At 38.7% G+C, this 18,844-nt stretch overlaps 1 protein-coding gene across 6 annotated transcripts in view; it reads right to left on the bottom strand.

Annotated features, from left to right (window-relative positions):
• Positions 1 to 18,844, bottom strand: part of Fer (FER tyrosine kinase) — a 373,761-nt gene that overhangs the window by 166,213 nt on the left and 188,704 nt on the right. For all 6 annotated transcript variants that reach the window (XM_037210166.1, XM_037210165.1, XM_037210164.1 and 3 more), the window contains one exon: positions 14,327 to 14,449. In XM_037210166.1, the coding sequence (XP_037066061.1) occupies positions 14,327 to 14,449 (123 nt within the window). The remainder of the gene's footprint in view (positions 1 to 14,326; positions 14,450 to 18,844) is intronic.

Below are 18,844 nucleotides of genomic sequence, written 5' to 3'. Positions count from 1 at the left end.
ATTTTGCTCTTGCCTATACTTGTCTGAGCTCTAAATGCAAGCGCCTAGGAAACTATCCCTATACTTCTGCAGAATGCCGCTGAGACCATTAGCAATAAAACGTGATGAGAAAAAAATTAAAAGTCTTCCTTCCTTTCCAATCTCAAAATTGCTTCTTTCCCTAGCAGCTTTCAGGAAGGTTATAGATAATTTCAAGCTCAGTCTACAATTTATACAGACCATCAAGCGCGTACGCTTTATAGTTTAAACTATGAATTCCCATCCTTGCTTATTTTTCCATTGCACTGGTAATTTGTTCCTGCTCCTATTTAAACATCATTGCAACCTAAGTTCAGAGTCAAGCATGGCAAATGAAAACTGGGTGTTTGTGGTCTAACATGCCAATGTATTGGTTAAATTCTTCGAGCAACTAAAAGGCTGTGCTACGTTTCAATACTTTGGTGAGTTAGGTAGTATAGTGAGGCTGTGTTTAGGTTTACTCACTCCTGTTCATCCACCTGCAGCAAAACAGCATTTTTCATGTTTAATCTTGGGTTCAAGGCTCTCCAAACCTGATCTACACGGAAACACTTCATGTTGTTCAGCTTCCAAACCACCCGCTTTGTCCAACTGCTCTTGCCTCCCTTACACAAGCCTCGGAGACCCAGTACTCCAGATGATTCTTCTACCAAGGGCATCCCTCCTCCTCTGTATCTGACCCCTTCTCATCTGTGACCTGCTTCAAGTTCATCTTCAGTGAAGCCTTCACAAGCTCCCCCTTCTCGTCTAGATTCCTGAAATTTTAAAAGTTGTTATTTTTAAAATACTAATTAAATCTCTTGTAAGTGTATCTCAGGTTAAGGTTCACAAAAATTACACTGAGATGTTTCAAAAAACAACATAGCTTTGTAAATTTCTTTCAATCCAGCTCTGTAAATACACCCCAAGACTCCTCATTTTATGTGTCCAGGGTCTCACTTCAATTTCTCCCTAAAGAAACTGAGAGTAGTCGCCACACAACACTTTATAGAGTGTTCTACTGAACACTGCCATAGAATGTAGTGATGGATAAGTTTTCATGTGATGAAAATAGCGTTTAACAGGAAGAAATTAAAAACTACACTTAACCTATTTTGGCCACCCATAACCTCTCCAAACACAAAGTAACATAATTTATCTTGTAGAATACTTTTAAACTTTTTACATGTATGCATTTCATCTAATAAAAATAAGATAATACTAAAATATTGTTCTGCAGAGATTATCTTTCCCAACTTAAGACTGTATTTCATGAGCATCTGGTGTTTCTGGGGATATGTGTGTACAGGTGAGCATGCGCTTGCATACATGTGTGGAGAGGACAAGAGTCAGTGTTAGCTGATGACTTTCAGCACTATCTTTTTATTCCATCTGTATTTACTTTTTTTTTTTTTTTTTTTTTTTTGGTTTTTCGAGACAGGGTTTCTCTGTGTAGCTTTGCGCCTTTCCTGGAACTCACTTGGTAGCCCAGGCTGGCCTCGAACTCACAGAGATCCGCCTGGCTCTGCCTCCCGAGTGCTGGGATTAAAAGCGTGCGCCACCACTGCCCGGCTGTATTTACTTTTTAAAGCAAGCCAGGCACTATATTTCCACTCACAAGCCTTGCTGAATTGTAAGACCTAAGGAAGTTTAGGGTTTTGTTCTGGGTGCTTTACTGCAGAAAACAGGACACATGGGGAATTCCTATCAAGTTGTTACAGCTCACATTCTTACTTCTAGGACTAATACATGCAGAATTAACTACAGGGTATGAAAATTTAAAAAGTAGATTCTAGAAGATGAGCCTCAAGGTATCTTAACAAAATTTCCCCTTTAAACTTAAAGATATCTCAGAATACTTCAATGACAAGTGGTTTGGTCTACAAAAGAGTCCAGCATGACAGTCAAACCCCTCAGACGAGGTTAACAGCTGGTCATGTGACATCCTACAATACCTGCTAGACAAGCCACGGTGAACTAGAAAGTGCATGACTTAGCTTCACTTCACTGTCCACATTATCACAAGTGGAAAGAAATCTTATTTTGTCCCCTTAGCTATCATGGCATATACATTCTTTTAACCGTTAACAAAAATAAACAAAATATCCTGGAAATTATTATCAAAAGGCATGAAGGTAATTATTGTACATGTGGCCAAGCATTCTCCCTCAGTTACTCTCTTATTTTTTGAGATAAGTCTCTCACTGTCCCTGAGCTCACTGGTCACACCAGAGTGGCTAGCCAGCATGCCCTAGACACCCTCAGCCGCGCCACCTTGAGCCAAGCTCAGCACTTTGCATGGATGCTGGCGATCCAGACTCAGGTCCTCAGGCTTCATGTGCCAAGAGTCAAGAACTCACCAAATGATCTGCCTTCTCAGTTGTATTTTGTTCTTAATATTGTTCCAAGAAAACACGTTCCTGGAAAGTTAGAATGGCTTGATAGCAAACGGCACATCACAAGACTGTTCTAGGTATTTGGACACTGGAGTGACACAGGGAACACACCGGAGGTGCCAAGAATGTTAATGGTGTCAACTACGAGGCGGTGAGATGAGCCAGTGGGTAGAAGCGGTTACTACCAAGCCTGATGACCCGAGTTTGAGTCCTGGGACCCACACTGTGGAAAGACAGAATTCACTCTCCTAGTTGTCCACATATGTACACTAAAAATGCAATTATACATTACAAAATGTAACCAAGTTCTTTTACGTCTTCCCTGCCCTTCAAAAACATATAAGTTCTGTCGTGTGTGGGTGTGTGGGTGTGGGTGTGTGTGTGTGTGCGCGCGCGCGCGCGCGCGCGCATGCGCGCACACACATATATATGTTGGAGATCAAATTCATGAATGTCAAGGAAAGCTTTATACCACTGAACTACATAGCCCTACTCTGTGTCAATGATCAATGTTTTTTGATCACATAGAAAATTCAGGCACAGGATCTTAGAGTCCTTAATCTTCATACACGAAGGCAATGTAACATAAAGTCTGATTTGTAGTGTTCTCTTTTTAATCGATGTACCATGGAACTTTCTTTATTCAGAGCATAGAAAGTTCCTGAAGTAACAGAACTGTTTTGAATAGAGGACCGTGAATTATTTAGTTAACCCCTAATAGTGAAATTTCCATCTGCTGATGCTATGAACGATGATGCTGCAGTGACCTGCTGCAGCTAACACATCCCACACATAAACAAATATGACAAAGAAATAAATTATGAGCTACTGCTGAGTCAAAGCTACATATTTTATACTTTTGACAGATTCTCCAAATTACTTTGTACAGAGTTTTTTTTTTTTTCAGCTCTCAAAAGCATATGATCAAGGAGAGCCTTTGCCATGTGTATCAAGAAAATTAGATATTAAAGTTTGGATTTAGATTAATATTTTAGATAGAAATGGCATTTCATTATAGATTTAATTTTTCTTCATCTACTGACAGTAGAGAATTCTCTCTAATACCATTAAAAGGCACTGAAAGGTATTTCCAATTTTGAACTGTCTATTCACCTCTATGGCTAATTACTCTACTTGGCTGTTTGTCTGGTTTTCTCAGTAACTAGCCACTCTCTGTACACTGACAAGATCTATCATGTTGTGGAATGAGTTTTTCTTGATTAGCAAACATTTCATATACAGCTAGATTGGTTTTTAAGGCAGCACTTATATTTTCTTTTCTCAGTTTAGTAATTTTAAGCTTTTATTTTATTCTTTTCTTCTGCTTTCCCTTGACTTAATTATAGGTTTGAGTTTTCCTAATTTCTTAGTTGGATGCCTGACTCAATTACTTTGTTTATCTGGAGTTTTTTTGAGTAAATATTTACAGATCTGAATAACCTCTTAAAATATTATGTAAGATTGTATTTCCCCCACTCATTTCCCACATCCACTGATATGAGTGAAGAATACAGCCTTGAAATTCAGGGCAAATTCCTCACTTTCAGAGGCATTTTGCCAGAGCTTGGTGAAATACATAATAATTATAACCATTAATGAAGTAATACATATTTCAATACATGTATATATTATGCAATGTTTAAATCAAGTTCAACATAACTTCAAATTTATCATTTATATGGTGAAAAGATTCAAAACACTTTCAACTTTATGAAATGTACAGTATATTATTGTTTTTGTTTTTGTTTTTCAAGACAGGGTTTCTCTGTGTAGCCCTGGTTGGCCTTGAACTCACAGAGATCCGCCTGCCTTTGCCTTCCAAGTGCTGGGACTGCAGGCGTGTGCCACCACCATACCGGTTTATTACTGTTAGCGTGAGTGGCACTGCGGCCTAACACCGCACCAGATTTCTCCTTCCTAACTGTAACTTAGTACTCACTGGTCAGTCTTCCACACCCGAGATATCCCCCTCTATCTGCAGCCCTGATAAACATCACTCCATTTGCATAAAGCCAGCTCTTTGAATTTCCACATCACATGGTACTCATCATAACGGTATCGTATTGCACGCAGTTTCGTTCATTCCTTCATCAGTTAATGGACACTCAGGCCATTTCCATTCTTTGGAAAAGTTGATGCATGCTGCAGGGAACACGGGGCAGCTATCTCTTCCATGCACTTACTTCACATTTTTAGTTGATGACTAGTGGAGGAATTAACGCAGCATATGCTGGTGTGCTTCTGGTCTTCTGAAGATCCTTGGAAGTATTTTCCAAAATGATTTTCCTAACTTACAACTTAAGTGTGCTTTGCACAATAGCCCTTCTGCATGAGATAACAGGCTGCCATTACTTTTAAGATGCATCTGAACCCTGTGCATTATATACGGAGTCTAATTTTAGGAAAGCTACAGCTCATGCTTGTTTTTCTTGTTCTCTTTATTACTATTCTATAGTTTCTATATCATATAGCTGTATTCATATAAAAAACATATGAATCTGCTTTACATTTCAACATGCCCTCCTAAGTCTACTTATATAGATGGTCTAACAATTACTTTATAGATGATACACTCAAGGCCATATTTGTGCTATAAATAGAAAATCTTGCCTTTCAACTTGGGTAAGAATTTCCAAATGACAATCTTTTAATCTCTCTCAGGCCTCTTCTGCCTCTTTCCATCATCTATCAAATATTGGCAGGGTAATTAAGAAAAATATAAACTCACCACTGAATAGTCATGTCCTTTCATTTACACACACACACACACACACACACACACACACACACACACCACCACCACCACCACCACCACCACCACCACCACCATCACCACCACCACCAACAACAACAACAAATATCAACATCATTTAAGAAAGTTTTAAATAAGATTACAAATACAATACCACTAAGAAAAATATATTAGTCACCAAGACTTACTTTAAATTTGGGGACTAACTGGTTTTTCTCTGACACTTGGATAGTAAAGGATAGCACCCCCATCTAGTTCTGAAGAATAAAACCCAGGGCTCCACAGCAAGACAGCTGCAGCAAGCTGACTTGCCTACAGTAGTGAGGCTGACAGTGGTGATAATTTGAGTTTACCAAAAGAGTCTATATTTTCTGTGTTCAAACCAAAGGCCCACATGGAGACATATATTTCTGAGGTATTCCTATAGATCAGTTTGTAATTTTTGTGTGTGTTTTTCTACTCTCAATAGGCTTCATTGATTGATTTTCTTTTTTTAAGGAATGGAATTGATTTTAAAGGAGCTGAGAGATCACTTAGTGGTCAAGAGGGGTTCTATACTCCCTTACAGAGGACCTCAGTTTGGTTCCCAACACTCATGTGAGGTGGGTCACTCCAAGTGATCAGACACCTTTGTGCTCCATGGGCATTTGCATTCACATGCACCTATTCCCACACAAAGACATACACATAATTAGAAATAATAAAAATCAAACTTTAATTTAAGTAGAAGTGTAAACAGTGTGTATTCTAGTTCAAAAATTTTCCCAAAACTAGATTTTAACAACTACAAATAAAATCTGACATATTTAATTATATCATTTTTCAAGAGTTAAAAAAATAGCCTCTTTCAAGTTTTAAACACATACCACCCTTTAAAACTCCCATCTAAATGACAGCATGAAATAATTAACTACAAACATACAGATAGCCTCGAAACAACAGCAGACAGGCATGGAATTTACAACTCTGTATTTGGATGGCTACATCAATTTTTAAAAAGCCCCTTAAAATTCATTATTATTAGAAATGAATTTTCTGTTTCAAGACACTCACTATGAAACTTGCTAAATTTGATGCTATTTCTGCTCAAAGTGAATGTCTTAAGTTATTCAACAAACAATTGGCATTTTAAAAATATATGCTTAGTTATTAAGTTAATCCATCACTGTGTATTTCCCAGACTCTTCCTTGTACAGCTGGTTCCTACAGTTTATGCCAGAGTGAACAGCATTCTTTCCCAGAGAACATAAATATATATGTTCATACACTACATACCTACGTTCATACACACATGTGCACACACATACATATATACATACTGAGGATAACCATCTACAAAACATACCTACAGACCAACCAAACACTCTCATGGGTTGGTGTCCATGCTAAGCTGTTAATCATTTTACTGTTACCCCTACATAACCACCTAGTTAGCTCTTTTATTTTCACGTCTATACCTGACTACACCAAGAAACCTTATTTGATCATAGTATTTAAGCCAAGCCAGGTGTGGTATTGTTAAGTCTTTAATCTGACACTGGGGAGGTAGAGCCATAGGACCAGGAGTTCAAGTTCATTCTCAGCCACGCAGTGAGTTCAAGGCCAACATGTCTCCAATCATCAAAAATTAAAATTTAAGAATTTTTAAAATGAAAAGCAGTAGCTGTTGTTTTCCATATAACACAGAGCCCCACAGCATCTAACCCGTGCCTTGGCCACATTAGCACAGCCCCTCTGTTACCTCTTTACTCTTTGATTTTTGAAGCATTTATTCATGACATTCAGAATGCTGCTAAGCACAGAGTGCATAAGAAGTAAACGTCTATTAAGTGAATACTGAACCATGTGCATTTTCCATTATTCTCATTATTCAAATGAAAAATTATCTCTAAAAACTACCCAATGGATCTTAATAAATTAAGAAATAGGGGTATAGATTTAGGGAAAAGGAAGTCCCTCTGGTTTCACAAAAAAGCTGAACTAAGAAAACCTCAACACACTAAAACCTGGTCATAACCACTATATAAGATAATCTTAGACAGCAACATTGGGAGAAGTGGCTACTGTGGTGAGATTTTTGTGTGTGCCCTAACAAATAAAGCTTGGCTGAAGATCAGAGGGCAAAGCCAGCCACTAGTTAGTCATTGAGATCAGGCAGTGGTGGCACACACCTTTAATCCCAGCACTCGGGAGGCAGAGGCAGATGGATCTCTATGAGTTCAAGGCCACCCTGAGGTACACAAGACTGATCCAGTCTAAAAGAGAAACAGAGCCAGACAGTTGTGCACACACACCTTTAATCCTGGCACTAGGGAGGTTGAGACAGGAAATGATATGGCTGGGCAGAGAAAGGGATATACGGTGTGAGGAGATAACAGTCAGAGCCCTTTCAGGCTGAGGATTTCCTAGAGGTAAGAACTAGTGGCTGGCTGTTCTACTTCTCTGATCTTTCAGCATTTACCCTGATATCTGGCTCTGGGTTGTATTAAGACCAATTAGAATTCACGCTACAGGCTACCTTAGCAGAGCAGACAGAAAGCCATCTGAGTTATCTGAAACAACGCAAAGCCCCCACCTTCCAGCCTTCCTCTGCCCTCAGGAATGGCTCTTTGCTCACATCGATCCCTCATGCTGCTGCCACAGCCTCTCTTCTGGGGACGAGGTAGTACTTTCAGTCATGAGAAATTCATTACCTTCTCAACATATCTGCCTGTAAGATTTTGGCAATCCACACTAAAGTCTGTAAAACAGCCACAGTCACCTGATTCTGCCAGGAGACAAGCATGTACCTAAGGCTCCAGAAGCAGCTCTCTGCCTACTGACATGCATTTATTCATGACACTTGAGCATTGAAGACCACTGGGAGAATTTCTTCCAGTAAAAGCTATATTGGAAGAAATACTAGCTTTACTCAATAAAATAACTTCTCAAGTGCCATTTAAATGTCAAATTAGGAGAATTCTTACTTATATTTTCTTACTTATAATTCTTATATTTTCTCAAATTCTACATTGCATCTCAAATTCCGGCTCTGCCCAATATTAATTTCATAATTTGCCTTTTTACAGACTTAATAGGTTTGAATATGTGGATATCTCTTTCCAATTTAGCATTTTATCAAAGGAGAAGACTTACTTTTCTTGAATTCACATTCACATTCCTTAAACAGTTCTTCTAGCTTCTACTAAAGTCTGGGCTCTAATCTGTGTGGCTAACAACATGTATTCAAATCCCAGCATTGCCTCTATCAACTATGTTCTCTTCAGCAGGTCCTTCACCATACAAAACCATAGCTCCTCATTCATCATCCTGTATGATGTTAAAAGCAACAGTATTGTAGGGAGCTACTAACAAAACATATCCCATGGCAATATGGGAGGGTGACAGAAGATAACGCACATGAAGACACCAGCCAAGGCTGGGAACATGCCTCCATGGCTGAGTGCCTGCTAGGTTGTCAGGAGGCTCTGGGCTCAATCCCCAGTACTGGAAAGGAAGGGGATGAAGGTATAAGGATTCCTTGAAACTCCTAGGGATGAAGTGATGGAGTCAATCTTGTAACATTTACTGATGCTTACTCTTGTCTAGCCCTCTTCCAGGTACTAGAAAGACACAGATACTGAGTCAAATACAATGTTTGTAGCCAGAATTTTTCCTGGTCCCACCCAGCTTGCAGCTGTTCAAACCCAAATAAACACACAGACACTTATATTAATTAAGACTGTTTGGCCTAATGGCTCAGGCTTCTTGCTAGCTAGATCTTACACTTAAATTAACCCATAATTTTTATATATGGTTAGCCACATGGCTTGGTACCTTTCTCTAGTTCTGTCTTTACATCTTGTTTCTCATGGCAGCAGCAGGTAGCAGCGTCTCCTAATTCAGTCTTCCACTTCCCAGCAGCCTATACATGTTTTGTGTTCAAGTCTCTATCAGTTTTCCAGAAAGATGGTGGGGCGCCACAACAACAATTCCACATGGAAAATAATAATAACACTAAGCTGACAAACATCACCCACAGATCAGCTTTGGACTACAAACTGCTCAGAACAATTTTGAGATGGCTACCTAAGGTGATCCAGTTTCACAGGCTACTTGAACAAGGACTTGAGATAAGAACTTTGGCATTATGCAGAGACTGGACAACAAATGATATAGCTACCTTTCCTAGAACTTGACAATTAACCCAAAATTTTTCCTTTCAGAATCCTTTAAAGATGCCTTTGTCTACAACCAGCAGCAAGCAATTTTAAGAACACAATGCCCACATTCCCAAAAAGGTGGAGTGAGATGGGTGGTCTTTGGTCTTTCAATGGGTTTTGGGTTCGGGATAATTTTCATTGCTTAGGAGGGTTGGTTACAAGTTGTTGTTGTTAATGGTTAGGAAAGGGGCTAAGCAAAGGAGATTAGATTTAAGGCTCCTGTTTGGAAAAAAAAAAAAAAGATATATAGAAATGATAGAATAGAGGGTAGATTCCTGAATCTACTCTGAAAAGTAAAGAGAAGATATAGATATGATATAGATAAAAAGATAGATTACTGAATCTACTTTTAAAAGACAATTACTAGTTTTACATACTTTACATTGGATTGGATTTTTGTATATTGTATACAAATTATATATATTGAGATTGAGATTGTTAGAAAATGCTATATGTATATTTCTAATCTTCTTCAAGATATTGTACTTATACAACTCATTTAATAATGTAATGCAATTTGCTAATCCTTGAATGTTATTATTACCAACTATTAGGATATGAAGAAATGAAAGTTAGTAGTCAGCCATTACAATTAACCTCGTAGTCATATTAGGTATGTTTTAAAGGTTAAGCAGATATATTTTAGAGAGACAAGTCATCTTCAAACCTTTCAGAGATCTACAGAATATGGCATTTAAAATGTTTCAATAACTTAGAATTTTTTTCTTTTTTTTATGACTATGAGACATGTCAGATCCTGGCAGTACCAATCTACTTCAGAGAAAATATGGGCATTGAAGAAACTGCATATGGAGTTAACTTTTATTGTGGCAAAAGTTAGCCACTGGACAACAAAGTGTCCTCGAATCAACTGCTGACAAACAGGATAAAATGGACAGACAGGACACAAAACAAAGGACTACCGATTCTTGCCAAGAAAAGTGTGGTTGTGGCTTTAGCAACAGGCATCCTTTGAGGCCAGGACAATATGGTACCATCACTGAAGTGGCCTTTGCAATCCAGAAAAGGTACAGTGCCCCTTTATTTGAAGGCAGCTGAACAGGCAGTGGACCGATGGCTTCTGGTGTGCAGTGGAACAGTAGATGAAACAGTTATTCTTGAAAGAGTAACTAGGCTAACGGAGTCTAACCTCTCAATGATAGACTGGTATTTAATAAAAGAGTTGAAGCCACCCACAAGCTGAGAAGAATGGGATGCAGAGAAGAACAGGCTGACGAGATGAAGCCACCCACAAGCCAAGAAGAATGGACAGCTGAATTCCAAAAACATCAATTGCCAGAATTTAAAATCCTGAATCATGACAGGACACTAGTGGAATTCAGGTTTATCTGGTACATAGACAACTCGCACTGAATATGAAGTCGAACTGTAGGCCTTGTATACATCCTACTTCACAAATGAGTCTGTCAGATACACTAAGCCTATAGACTGAAGATGATGCCCCAACGTTGCGGAGAAACCTCGGGTGACTGTCCAAGCAGCTGGCTGTTTCTGTCAACTCACATTGTTTTGGAAGTCGCTTGTTCACACTTCCTGTTTTATTAGGTAATATTATTTCCTTCTTGGGTCTCTGAGGGAATTAAAGATTAGATAGTTATGGTTATAGTTATAGTGAGTTAAAGATTAGATAGTTATAGTTAGTTGAAGATTAGATAGTTATAGTTTTCCTTGTTAAGAATTTCAGAAAAGAAACTCACTAAAGAGGTGTAAGTGCATAAATTTGAAAGACAGTATAAGACAGTTCTCTGTTAGTAATATAAGTTAGGATAGAAAGTGATTCAGGTACATTACTTACCAAAGTAGAATAGATAATGGAATATTTTCTCTGAGTCTGTCAAATACAAATAGACTAGACACTGTTGAGGTATTTATTGCTTGCATATATTGTATATAGTTATTGTAATTATTGTATATAGTTTTTCTTATATGAGTTATAACTTTTCTTTTTTCTTTTTATTAGAATAAAAGGGGGAAATGTGGGGATATTTAATTGTGCTGAAATATGATTGTATCTGTATGTTAGTAAATAAAGTTTGCCTGGAGATCAGAGGTCACATAGCGAGCCACAAGCAGAAGTCTGGCGGTGGTAGCACATACCCTTAATCCGATCACATGGCAGGCAGAGTCCCTGTATGTTCAAGGACACAGTCAAGCGTGGTGACACGAGCCTTTAATCCCAGTACCAACCATAGAGACCTGGAGGTCTGTATAAACAGGCAGTGATGAGGAAGTCATGTGGCTGGGCTTAGAGCCAATGAGAAAGCAGAACAGAAAGGCAATGAAAACACAGGTTACACAGGAAGAAGCTCTCTCTGGGGAAGCGATGGTGGTGAGGTGGTAAGATAAGGTAGTCAAAGTGGCTCTTTGCTAGTTCTCTGATCTCTTTGGCTGTTACCCCTATATTTGGCTCTGTATTTCTTATTTAATAAGGCTGTTCAGAAACTCCTCTATAAATGTTGACCTTACAGAACTTGCACTGCACTTGAGGTAGAGAAAAAATTTAAAATGCATGATGTCATATAAAGGAGCATATACCAAACCATTAGAAATTAACCAATGAGAAATAAGAAAAGGAATGAGGGACCATGAGAATATACTGTTTATACACGATAGGGAAGGGCTCTTGCATGAAGTTATCACGAGCAGCAACTAAACTAAGAAAGAACAGGCCATGGAAGCCCACTAGGTTTGCTGCTTTAAGATAACAATTATAGGTGATCAAATAGTCTTACTTAGAACAATACTTCCCCTGTCCTAAATTCCCACACAGGGTCTGTGAGGCAGTACAGGAAAAAACAGTCAGCAGGCAAGGAGCAGATGGCTAAGGCACCCATTCAGTAATAGCATTATTAAGCTGTAAAAATCAGGCAATTCCCCCATTCTGGTTGTCTAGTTTCTCTGCACTTGTGAGTAAATACAAAGAGTAAAGATTAAAAACTATTTTAGTTACTGTAGGCATTACAGTAATAAAATTATATTTTCATGAATAAGAGAATGGGAAACAAAAATTGCTCCTAAAACAAAATAACATTCTCTATGTAGGCTAAAAATAAAGTCTACAAAGATGAAACTTAGATATTTTATATCTAATTTTAGGTGACATATTATATGGTCAAATATATTAACTTCTTACACAATTTAAATCAAGAAATAGATTCAGTAATAAGAGTACAAATAACTTTTCAAAGGAAGATATATGGTAATGATACCACCACAACAAAATCCATATCAATTTGTTCTCTACTCAGAATTGAAAATTGTCCTTCATAACCTCTGTATTACAATTATCTTTAAAAAGAGTAACATGATTTTTTTGAACCAAGTGTGTACCAATGTTTACAATAAACAGATACTAATGTGCATATTTCAAATACTAGGACTTTATATCAGGTTAATGGGTGGATAAGCTTTAAGTTTTTACCTAATAAAACAATCATATATAGCTCCTTAACCTTCTACGGCCTCCAGCAGTCACTTATTTGCAAAGCCACTGCTATAAAATACCCCAAAGTATTAGAGATCTGACAGAAAATTAGTAATTGACCATGTAATATTCTAGAGAACCTAATCCATTACCTAAGTTCATTTCATGGAAATTTTTATATAGTGAGGGGTATAATTTTATTTGAAATTATATATTCCTCCTCAGGTCCAGATCTGCAAGTTAATTTCTATCATGAATTTGATCTCTAACATGGTTCTGACTAAGCCTACAGATTGTGCAAATATTCAGTTGGCTTGTGAAGCTAAGAATCAAGATATGTAAAAGAGGTTTATTTTGTGTTAACGTGACGTGGGTAACTGTATGTTACTAAATTGAGGTTGATTCATAATAGGATATACTGGGACTGAAGTTCACACTATCAAGTGTATAATTAAGAACACAAAACTTGTCATCTAACTGGATAAGCTGGGGTATAGAGGAGACGTTAAAGGTAACCTCAGGCTTGTGGGTTCTGGGAAGCTGAGTGTAGGGAGGGAAGAACAAACTGGAATTAGATGTTATGAGTTTGAAGTGAAAATTGGGGGGAGGGCGACACTGTAGGGACAACACTGTCACTTTTTATTAACATATTAATGATAAAGTCATGAGATGGACCACTCTAAACAGACACTGTTTTCTAGGCTAACAAGGAAAAACACCGTAACGTTTAAATTTTTCCAATTACATCAGCATTCTTGGGACTGTCACTTCAATTAGAAGCTGCCCTTAGATCTATAAAAATCAAATGATACAGGTCACCTACCAACTGTAACGTCTTTCCCATTTCCACACCATTGTTCATGCTGCACAGCCCTCAAAGGAAAGGGCTCCTGCCATCCCCAACCCAAGTGTTAAAAGGCTCAACGAGACCACTGGTGCACTGTCGTCGAGGTCCCTCGGGTGCTACCTGAACCACACCAACATGCCCGTTCCTACAACACGCCCGTTCCTAACCTCGCACGTCTCTCGGCACATGCAAGAATTGTTTTGTGATAGATCTTAGGGGTAAAAATGGCCTAAAGTGACCTATGACCTGGCTGCCTGGAGAGTTATGCTTTCTGAGAGGAGCAGCGTAGCTTTAAGCTGTCCCAAACTTGCACTGTGCTGAAAACCTCATACTCCTACCTAAAATTCTGACTTTTAACTCCTAATTGTTAGACATGTTCTTTGATGTGTTCATCTTCAAATCTTTTGCTAGACCCTTTCAAAGCATGAATCTCACATCTCAAGATGAAGTGGGAAAGGAAGAAATGAGACCATTTGTAGCCTAGCAAATCCTCGGAAGGAAGGCAATGGATCTTAGTAAAATTAAAGGAGGTCTGGAGTTCAGCTCTGCCAGGAGTTACTGGTATTCACAGAAGTGATTTGTCTTTGACGTTAACACAACTTAAAAACTTTTTTCAGTGTGAGAAACGCTAATGAGCATTCTTTTAAAAAAAAAAAAAAAACACAAACAGGAGCGCGCGCGGCATACCTTAGGAATCGGATTCAGCAGAACCACCCCAGACTTCTTGGTGATGACCTGTTTTGTTGAGAAGTGGTGATCTATAAGTTGAGGGATGTTTGAAAACCCAGTGCCCTCAAATCGATACAGATTCTGGAGGGAGAACAACAGAACAGAATTATTAGGAGCCACTGTTTCAGAATGAGCATCTCCATCCACGAGTTCAGTTCTATTTAAGGAGGGCCGTCGGTGCACAGCGACACAAATACATTCAACAACCCTCAACTACACACTTGTTAGATAGTGAAAATTAAAAGTAGACGGGAAAATGAAACTCTAGTCTACTGCCAAATCTTTTGACAGAAAAATTTTCAAAATACACAGGACACATCATTATTATGGCAAGAGAAGCTACCAGAACAGAACTGCACTTTATTAATGTGATGAGCAAGCGAGCAAGACAGGTGCCCACTCAAGTTTAGGCACAAGAAAGATGTTTGCATGTGTCCGCCTGTGTGCTCCATTCAATCAACTTTCAGTGCCGAAAACACTGTCAAAAGTTTGAGGAAGCCTAGTAAAACAATAAATATCTTAATGTCTAAAGTCATTTCTTATTTACTAATCTAATGGGTTTTTCTACAGCAGGACTTCAACGTTGACTATAAAAAAAATAAAGGTCCAAACATCATTCACACAAGAAATGAAGATAAAGAAATAAAGAGTATTGGTGCTAATGACTTCAGAATCAGCAAGCTCAGAGCACCTTTTTAGAGGAATTATTTTGTTATTTTAAATATATGTGCCACGTGAGTATACGCCATGTGTGTGGATGCCCATGGAGACCAGAGCTGGCTAGATTTACAGGCGGTTGTGAGACTAACTGAACGTTGTCCTTCACAAGAATAGCACACTGTCTTAATGGCTGAGCCATCTCTTCAGCCTCCTATCTTAGCACATTCACATTTTCTGTCACCAGATAAGGAGCATATTCCCACAGCCACGTTGTTCCTGGCTTTCCTATTTAAACAGACCAGTAGTTAGGTGTAAGAATGGGCAGCAGTAAATAAAGAAGTAGCCCACTGACCACACTTCTCAATGCCAAAACTGCAATGCAATGCATTAAAAACTTCTGTGTGGTTCTTCCTTAGGCTTAACTGTAACACACAGGAAGTGTACAGACACAAATGTTAATATGCATTTTAAGATAACTATTAAGAAATACAACTTTCCGCCAGGCAGTGGTGGCGCACGCCTTTAATCCCAGTACTCAGGAGGCAGAGCCAGGCAGATCTCTGTGAGTTCGAGGCCTGCCTGGGCTACCAAGTGAGTTCCAGGAAAGGTGCAAAGCTACACAGAGAAACCCTGTCTCGAAAAACCAAAAAAAAAGAAAGAAAAGAAAAGAAAAGAAAAGAAAGAAAAAGAAAGAAAGAAAGAAAGAAAGAAAGAAAGAAAGAAAGAAAGAAAGAAAGAAAGAAAGAAAGAAATACAACTTTCCAACTTTATAAAACCAGGCAGGAAAAGCAGGAGTGACTGCTCTAGGCTGAGAAGGAGAACATGAGAGAAACAGTAAGAAGTGGGATAACACAGACTAAAACCCCACTGGAGAGGGGGACTATGTTCCACTGTTCCACGGCACAGTGCAGTAGAGATGAAAATGTAAAATGTCCCAGAAGTGCAGCGTGCACTAATAACACCAACCCCAAAAACATTGCAGACAAATATATGATTTCTACACTTTTCTTCCAATTTCCTCTTAACACAGCAATTAGGGTCTAGTGTCCCCAAGGATCACTCCTTTGTATGCTAATCTGAGCTCACTACTGTCTGTCTACCTCATCTCCCTCCACTCCTCCTCTTTGGCTCATTAGTCTCCAAGCACTGACATTACCTTCTTGTTCTAAAACATGATATGCACTCCTTCCTCAGAGAGCTGTGTTGGTTTGCTGCATGAATTAATTCATAAGACAGACAGCCCCACAGGTAATATCTCCTTTCCTGACTTCTTTTCCCAGCTTTCATTAAATACCTTTTCTGTGAAGTTTAAATACTTTTCTGTGAACTCTGGCCACCTACACAATATACAATCTCCACTTTCACACCCCAATTTAATTTCTCACCTCCTTTTCCTTATTGACATAATTCTCCTTACAATATATGACTATTACCTTTCTGACCCTATCACCACATATATTTTACTTATTCTTAAAGGTGTGTGTGTGTGTGTGTGTGTGTACCCACAGAGATCAGAAAAGGGTGTTGGATTCCCTCAAGCTGGAGTTATAGGTTGTGAGACATTTAGCATGGATGCTGAGAGAATCCAACTCTCGGGTATTCTGGAAGCCATTTCTCCAGCCCCAATTTCCCCCCCCCCCTTTTTTTTAAATTATCTATCTCCCTTCTAGAGTGCAGACATATTAGGCAACACATTTGTTCATTTTCTCCTCAGCGTCATAGCCCTATGGTCTAGTACAATCTGTGGCATATACAGGCTGTAGAAATAGACATCTGTGAATGACACAAAATGCAGTAAGTGTTGTAAAGGAGACAAGACAGTCTACAAATGGACAAAGGAAAGTCCACACACTCATGAGCATGAGACATTAAAGTACAATGTTTAATAATAAGTAATAAGTAATGAGTAATGAAGCCCATACAGAATGAAACTTGAAATCAACCCTGCTATAAACCTCAGAGTAGTTACTGCCCTGTCCTAATGATGACTTCATGATTACTATATAATGGGAAAAAATTCCAACTACACAAGGATGAGCCACAAATTCAGAACTGTTATACAAAAAATGTGTTGGCTTTTTATTGCACATTAAGTCTCAGAGCATGAATTTAAAATGTGCTTTAAAGAGCCTAGAGACTGCAGCAATAAAGCTAAGTAATTCAGAGATTTAATCACCTCAAAGTGAACTTGATACTTGATCAATATCTTCTCTCTCCTTTTCTTAATTTAAAAAGTATGTTATTGCCCAAAGCTTTGTGCATATATGAACTACAATGTGAGGCTTTCATTCACGGCTGTGTCAGGAAACAAATTACTCAGGAAGTAGCCTAGCCACCATTCTAAACTTTGCTCATTTTGTTACGGTGAGTACGTCAAAATTCTAACTATTTTGACATGCAGAATGTATTATTGTTAATTATGTTCTAGTGGCCATGTCATGGAAACCAGGACTTATTCCTATTTGTAGGAGTAACACTGGACCACTGGGCCTGTTGACTGGCCTCTCGTGCTCTCCCTGTCCCTTCTCTTTCAGCTTCTGTAGTGACGACTCAACTCTGGGCTGCCACACAGCAAGCGTCTTCTCCTTGAATTGTTACACATAATAACACGACTCCAGCACACCCATGCTGTTGGCTATGGCAGGATTTCAAAGGTTTTAGTGGCTGAACAGTATGCCATGGTGCACACACAACGCCATCTTTTCTTTATCCAGCTACTGGACATTTAGGTTGATTTCACACTCTCACTACTCTGAATAGCGCAGGGTAAACAATGGAGAAGCATCTTTTTTACAGGTCCATTTCAGTTACTCATATGATCCAAGGAATGGGGTTTCTGGATCATGTCATTCTGTGCTCAGGTTTCCGAGGAAGCTCCACAATGGTTATGCTAATTAACATTCCCCACAAAGATACAGACGTTTCTTCATTTCCTTACAGCCTTTGCTTCATTTGTCTTTTGAAAAACAGACACTCTCACAGGAACTGAGGCTGCTTCAGTGGTTTTAATTTATAGGGTTAGAGATGTTGAACATCTTTCGTGAATGTCTGTTGCCATTTGTATTTCTTCTAAGAAAAAAAAAATCTATTGAAGAAATGCTACTGTGAAAGGGGGAGACTCATGGGGTCACACCCCGGGACAAGGAACCCCAGGCAATGAGTGACGGCTGAGGGGAGATGAGCCACTCCCAGGGATGAGCCCTCTAAAAGGCCGTCCATTAGAAAGGGGTCAGCCCCCAAACCATATACACACAGACACCAACAAGACTTAGCAGGTTGTGTTTACATATCTGTGCACACACAAAGATATATACATGTAAAATGATGACAATGGGGGAAAAGAGGCCATCGATTTGAGAACGGAGGCAACATGGAAGGAGACTTGGAAAGGTCTGGAGGGAAGAAAGGGAAGGGGGAAAGTGATGTGATTATATTCTTAATAAATTTTATAAAAAAAAATAGAAAATTGCTCTAAAGTCTATTCAGACCATTCTTTTTTTTTAAATTGGTTTATTTGGTTTTGTGCTATTGAGCTACTTGAATTCCTTATGTACTGTGGAAATAACCCCTTCAGCTGTACAGTTTGCAGAGGCTTTCTTGACTCTGTTAAACTGCCTCTTTACTCTGCTGATGGCTTCTTTTCAATGCAGAGGCCTTTCTAGTTTGACATGAATGCAGCAAACAAGGTTTTGTTGGCCATATTTAGAGACGTATCAAAAAAACCACTTCAAAGGTCAGTATCTTAAAGCATTTCCTCAGGTTTCCTCTAGTAGTTTCATGAGTCATGATTTCATGTGTAAGCTTTACTAGATTTTT

Source organism: Peromyscus leucopus, chromosome 13 (genome assembly GCF_004664715.2).
Source record: "Peromyscus leucopus breed LL Stock chromosome 13, UCI_PerLeu_2.1, whole genome shotgun sequence".
In the NCBI taxonomy this organism is placed as follows: domain Eukaryota; kingdom Metazoa; phylum Chordata; class Mammalia; order Rodentia; family Cricetidae; genus Peromyscus; species Peromyscus leucopus.
The sequence above is the reverse complement of the archived record's forward strand: the minus strand, read 5'-3'. Positions and strand labels throughout refer to the sequence as shown.